Consider the following 6,719-nt stretch of genomic DNA (forward strand, 5'->3'; position numbering starts at 1 on the left):
GTGTGTGTGTGTGTGTGTGTGTGTGTGTGTGTGTGTGTGTGTGTGTGTGTGTGTGTGTGTGTGTGTGTGTGTGCATGAGCCTGCAGACACCTGCTCCATTCTGCAGTGATGGCTCCCAGCGGGACACAGGCTCAGCTGCTGATCACTAGGCCCTCCCTGCAGCACTGGTGGTCACTATACGTGCATACACACACAACAAATCTGAACCCTGCAGGCCCCCCTTGCATTGCCCCTCTCTGTGCTCCCCGTAACTGACACACCACATGTGCTCATATCAAGTGCAAACATGACATGATGCACACACACACACACGCGCGCGCACACACATATACGTGTAAGCTCTACAGTTTCTGTTCCTGCGATGTTGCGTGTAAATTCTCTAGCATATTTCCGTCATAATGTACTTTAGCCCCCCCCTCTTATAGCCCCCTATAGCTAAACAAGCTTGGCTAAAACAAGCACGGCTTCAAACCATATTATTGTGCTACAGTTATAAAGAGAATATTACTGGCCTTCTCGCTTTAGCACCTTTTTCCTTACACTTTTCATTCTCAGCTGCTTGGCAGATAAATTAATGGTTCAAAATATTATAAACCAGCAGCATTTGCTTTTGTCAGATCTCAATGTTAATTAACTGCCATCGTACTTGTTTCGCGATTATTTCGGTCGATTCTTGCTTTTGCACATATCTCCATCTCCGTTTCCCTTCCTGTGAACGTTGTTTTCCCTCTGTGGCGTCGCTCAGTCTGCTGCACCTGTTTGTGCCTCAGTGACAGCAGGGTTGTGGAGCACAAATGAACTAATTTCCTGGATACAGAGAACACTGCAATCAAGTAGAGGGGAAATGCAGTGAGCGGCAGATGGAAGAAGCTAATCATTGTTATGAAATAGAGATGACCTCTAACTATCTGCTGGCTGTTAATATACCGTGGCTACACACGTTTGCCAACAGCTATGGTAGCCCCCTTTCTCTTCTTTGTCCCTCTTTGCTTTTCGTTGCTGCGTTGTTGATGAACGGCTTTAGGCAGCTTCTTTTTTTCTTCTTTTTTCAAATGTTGAAACATTAAAGATTGGAGTTGTCAAACAAAGCCTTGTGTCACATAGAGAACAGCAGCTGCCTGCAGTGGGTAATCAGTGGAGCTTTCTACAAATTAACAGCATTCAGCTCTGAAGCACGGTGCACTGCAGGTTTTTAGATGTGGGCTTTTGAAAATTAGATTCCAGTGACTGAAAAATTGAATCATTTACAATTAAGTTTTTCTACACGTTATCTACATTTTACCCCCTTTGCCCAAGGTGGTCAACCAGGTCATTCTAGTGCTGTAAACCGATGTGGTGGGTGTGCTTACTCCGGCGTAAGATTTGCATTTGAGTTTCATTAATTTTATGCTCCTCTGTCTGCTGCGTGTGTTCTAATAGATTCAGAATTTAATTTTTTGGATGCTCTCTTAAACACGTTGTCCTAGAGCTTAAAACGCGAGACGTAAGACTGTGAACATGCGCACACACAGGCAGAAACGTTTAGCACAAACACGCACGTGAATGCTCTAAACAAACTGAAGCTAAACAAGATATTTATCCATTTATCAAAGTAGTAATTTACACCAATAGAAGATCAATCCAGTGTCTTAATTTTAAATTGTAACAATATCAAACTGTTGGATTGATTAAATGACAAAAATATTTGCTAAATAATGAATTCGCCTCTTTTTAAAAGGTAAAGCAATGTTTGGCTGCCGCTGCACAATTAAAAAGACAAAACAAATAAAAAAGCACCAAGGTAGAGGTTGCTGCTTTTGAGGCTCTACACACCAAAGCCACCAGAATCTTCCAGCACATTCATCTAATGTATGCAAATGATCTTGCTGTGCTTAATGAAGGCACCATTAATCACTTTAACGATGGTCTTTTTTAACCAGGGTAATCATGCGCAGGCATACACGCGCACGTTGTCAAACAAATACACAAGTGTAGGCGCTTGATCGCTCACACACAGACACACACACAGGGACGTGGCTCACTGCTAGAAACACACTGATGGCGAATGTGCAAAATGCCCAAAACGAACCATTTTACTAGAAATGAAGCTATTTGTGATGAGGACCCGACTGTCACTCAGTTAATAATAAAAATGTGTTGAATTAATTTTTTTTTACGCTGTTTGTAAATTTTAATGCAATGTGCAATTAGTCATCTGCTCATCATGCTCCACCCTGCGACCGACTGGTTATTTCTTTAAAATTCCATCTAATAAGATGCTGATAACAGTCAAAAAAATGTTTACATGTCAATCCCATTCACATAATAAACTGAAGTAATTAGTTCCGTTGGTTTCAGGAAAAAATTCATGGTCTGGCAGCTTTATGCAAAGAGCTGATAACACTGTTGTGAGTCTGAACGGGCAGTGGGAAACACATGCTTTGTGCTGTGTATAATAACTAAGCACTGGACAGATGTCTTTGAACTGGCGTAAGAATTCAAAGCAAAAAGGCAAAGTGGAAAAACAGTTTTGAAGCTCAGCTCCTTGCGGACACATTTCAATGCTTATCCTCGCCGTGTATTTGCATACACTTGACGGAAACCCCTGGATACAGTCAGCAGCATGACAGTGGGTTATGATGGCTTCCGGGAGGCTCTGGGGTGTGGATCTGAGCCAGTTTGAAGGGGAGCCGAACCAATGAAGAGCCCACAGCAGATTAGACACCCACAGCTTCATGTCGCTTTAATGCGGCGAGTCAGGGATTTTCTTACAGCTCTTTTGCCTAAACGCTCAGGGTTTTCTCATGCCCCTTTTTCTCTCTCGTTCCCGTTCCCCTGAAGTAATCGTTTCTATGTAAATTGCAGAGTAATGTTGACTCCAGCGCAAAATATCCCGACTATTTACAGTCTCTCTGCCTCCGCTTGCTAACGTGGCTTTCTCAGACGTTAACTGAAATCTAACTGATTTGACCGGTCTTCTAAAATCACACACGGGCTCCTCAGGGTGTTCAAATGCATTCGTTGAATGTCGAGGTTGTCGTAGAAAGTCTGGAATTTTAACAGCTGCGCTTGTGGCCCTCTTTTTAATTTACTACACATCAATTAATTCATCGTCAGGCAGTAAGCAGATAAATGAATATTTTAGATTCCTAACAACATTGACAAAATTCAACAAACAGGAAATATATTACACTCACAAATGCACACATACGCACATGCACGCACACACAAACACCTCAAATTCCCTTGATAACAGTCTGACTGGCAGAGGCTAAAGACAGAGTAGGCGTCCATAATTGAACAAACATAACAATGTAAATATTTACTAATACTATCCATTGGGGATACAGGCAGAATTCCACAATTGATTTGCTCTCTTTCTGCCCTTTTGTTCTTTTCCTCAACACACACACACACAATTATCACACACACTTACTACTACCACTACCATCGCTTCTCCCTGATTCACTTCTTGTTCTTATGCCATCGTTCATTAAAAGGATGGAGATAAATATTGGTCTGTCTATCCTCTTACCAGGGGTGACCTGTAGCCCATCTGGGCTGGCGATGACAGGAGATCCCTGGGAAATAGCGGCGAGTGCGTCTCAGGGACGGAGCCCACGCCACTGGCTGCTAGTCCCGAGAGCTGCCCGTACCTCGCCATCATCTTGAGATGCTGCTCACAGAACACACACACTCATACAGAGACACGGGAGGAGAAGGGAGGACAGAGACAGAAACAGGGGGGGGGGGATAAAAAAGAGAGAGAGAGAATAGGTGTGAGAGAAAGGGAAGGAGAGCAGATAACAGCAGGTAGGAAGGACGATGGTAAAGGACAGAAGAGGGAGTGTGGGGGGTGGGGGACATGAAGAAAGAGGGAGGCATTACAGAACCCTTTGCTTTCACACAAATGCACGTGTGAGCATACGCACAGCCATACGCACTCGCGCTAACAGACATACCGTAGGCGCACATGAAGGCACACAAGCAATTTTAGCCCCAGGTGGACAATTTCACAAGCAAGCCTATGTTTGATGGGTTTAAAGGCTACCTTAGTTTTGTTACAATAGGAGGATATAAAGTCTAGACACTGGCTCGCCATTTATTATTACAAGGCGGGATGAGTGAGGGTGAGAAGCGTTGCGGTCCCCTTTTCTGCACCAAGCATCGTGCTGGGAAATATAATAAACAGCTGCTGTTATCAATCATCCCCTCTGTCTTCTAGCTACGAGCATATAGAAGTGTAAAGACTCGAGCACACACACTGACATACGATAACACACATGACAGAATGGTTGGCAGCAGACACACACAGGTGAGGTGCGGAGGGAATAAGCAAATCCAAATGTCTTTACCTCATTGCTCAACAAAGCAGCGTTGAGTGTTCGGCTTATTTCGAACATGTTCAGATTCGGTGCTTTTTTTTTTCGTTCTGTCCTTTTATTTTCAGATTTTCTTCAGTTTTTTTGTTCTTGTTGTTGTTGTTGTTGTTTTTGCTCCTACCTCCTCTTTTTTTTTCTACAGTTGGGAGTCAGTCCCAGGAACACAAAAAAAGAAAGAAAGAAAAAAATCAAATCAATTTAAAAAGAGGGGGATAAAAAAATCCTCTTTAATTTTCTGATTCTGGAGTTGTGATATTTCAGTCCTCTAGTTTTTGTCTCTTTCTCCCCTGTCTGCTGATGCACTTCTGCTCGTTGTGGCTGTAGTGGTGGCGTTTGTGCCCAGGGTCTCCGCACACGTCTAAGCAGTCAATATGCTGTCTTTTAAAATCTCCCCAGAGTCAGCACATTAAAACAAGCAGTCAGGCAGTCGGTGGGTCGGTGGGTCGGGCTGGCGGGCTGGCTGGCTCCCTTATCTGTCCCCCGCACACTGGCTCACACAATACGCTCCGATCCTCACACTGCTCACTAACAGATTAGCCTGTCCCAAAACATTGCACTTAGTTTAAACTCCCCTCCCTTTTTTCTCTCTCTCTCTCTTTCTCGCTCTCTCTGTGTATCGCTCCCTCTGGCTCTCTCCTATGCTCTCGCTCTATCTCTCTCACTCCATCTCTCTCTCATCCCCCATTGCTCATGCACTGAGGCAGCTACAGTTCTCCGTGCTACCACAAGGTGGGAAGACTGTTCTAGCAGCAGCGACACCATCGCCGCCACATCCCTTCCTCTCCGTGCCACTCCTATCTTTCCTTTCATATTATCCTCTTCTCTCCTCTTTTTGGGTGTGTCTATAACACACAGATGCAGATTGTAAAGGAACATTTATACTTAGACTGGCTCTCGCTTCCTCGTCAGATCGAACATTCAACCGGCATTAACTAATATTCTAGGAAGTGCGAAAACTCATATTGTTTGGGTCTAATTATGATGTAGATTACATTTGAAAAAGGGCTATCAAGGCTTTCCGGAAAGAAGGAAGCATTTAGTGCTTTCTTTCATGTGGCTAAAAAAGAAAGTAATGGAATGTAGTCAAATCTGCACCTTCTGAGGAGGAACCACAAGGGAGTGGAAATTAAGGGTACCTCTTATTAATATCTACCAGAGATGGAAAAAGTGAGGGTTGAGCAGATGCAAGCCTCAAGGTCAGGCAGTTGTCCTTTTCCTCAGCAGGGTGTGGCACAGAGATGACGAAGCAGCTAGTCACAGACATGGCAGGAGATCCGAACTATGGAAGAGAAAAGCAAAATAAATAAATATTAAGGGGATGTGAGCCAAGAATATGAGTCACTAGATCCTTGAACTCAGTCAACAATACATAAAAAAATACCACACCTGCATCTGATGTGGTAAACATGCAATTTGTGCTTATTTCTGAGAAACTAACAGAAAAAAAAAGTAGCTTATGAGGGTGACGGTTTTAAAGTAAACGGGCTCGTCGTCGTCTGCGCTAATCAAATCTTAGCTTCATGAGTGTGGCACAGCATTTATTCCCAGTGCTTTAAATGTGCTTTTTGCTGTCTTGGATCAGAGCAGGGAGAGCGGCCAGTTAATAGCAGCCTATTGACACTGAACCATCTGTTTAGGTGGATGCTGTCCAGCACAGTGGAGAGAGGGAGGAACAGACAGAGAAAGTGTCAGATAAAGGGAGAGGAGTGGGTGATGATGAATGGATGATAGAAGGGGTAATGGTAAGGTGTAAAGCAGTGTGTTAGCAAATTGCTACTTTTAACCGATGTTTATGTCAACAGGGGAGGGAAATATATGTAGAGAGACTCACACTCACATCAAGGATGCGGCACGTAATATTGTTTACATGTTTTAAATTAGCACATTTTCCTTTTCTTTAAAAGAAAATTGCTCGCTGTAGCAAGTTAAGTGATGGTGTCATTAACAGCATTACTATGTTATGGCACTGTTGCGCCGTCTTGGCTCCAATTCCACTTATTTTATTTATTTTTTCCTTAGAAAAGGACTGCTAGCCGCATCCCTGTTCCGTAAAGCCGCGGTCTCTGGGGACGGCTGGTCCGGCACAGCCCTGGGGGGAGCTGTCAGTTGAATCATTCAGAGTGAGAGCTGATTCCTCAGTCAGCTGCCTCTCAAGCCTTCCTCTCTGACCCAGCCTCACTCCCCTGAGCCCCCTGATTGCTGTCACCATAGTGATTCTCTATGTACTGCCGGATGGTCTCTACTTCCCTACTAAGCCCTCCGCACCCGGCCTCACACAACTGCCCATCTCCAACTCTGAGCCTCTTGTGCCCTGTGTTTTTTATTTTTGCATGACTTGTTTCTTCATCGATGATGGAC

At 44.0% G+C, this 6,719-nt stretch overlaps 1 protein-coding gene across 6 annotated transcripts in view; it reads right to left on the minus strand.

The window, feature by feature from the left end:
- The window catches only part of elavl4 (ELAV like neuron-specific RNA binding protein 4), a 69,836-nt gene extending 65,395 nt beyond the window's left edge, over positions 1-4,441 (minus strand). For 4 of the 6 annotated variants that reach the window (XM_005734041.2, XM_005734040.2, XM_013911076.1 and 1 more), the window contains exons 1-2: positions 4,335-4,441; positions 3,515-3,655 (exon numbers count right to left, since the gene is read on the minus strand). In XM_005734041.2, coding sequence (XP_005734098.1) covers positions 3,515-3,655; positions 4,335-4,382 — 189 coding nt within the window. In that variant the 5' untranslated portion in view covers positions 4,383-4,441. Of the gene's footprint in view, positions 1-3,514; positions 3,714-4,334 lie in introns of those variants that run through there. The other 2 variants (XM_013911078.1, XM_013911077.1) reach the window with 2 other exon arrangements.
- Between the last annotated feature and the right edge of the window lie 2,278 nt (positions 4,442-6,719).

This window comes from Pundamilia nyererei, unplaced genomic scaffold, assembly GCF_000239375.1.
Source record: "Pundamilia nyererei isolate P.nyererei 1_Seehausen unplaced genomic scaffold, PunNye1.0 scaffold00056, whole genome shotgun sequence".
In the NCBI taxonomy this organism is placed as follows: domain Eukaryota; kingdom Metazoa; phylum Chordata; class Actinopteri; order Cichliformes; family Cichlidae; genus Pundamilia; species Pundamilia nyererei.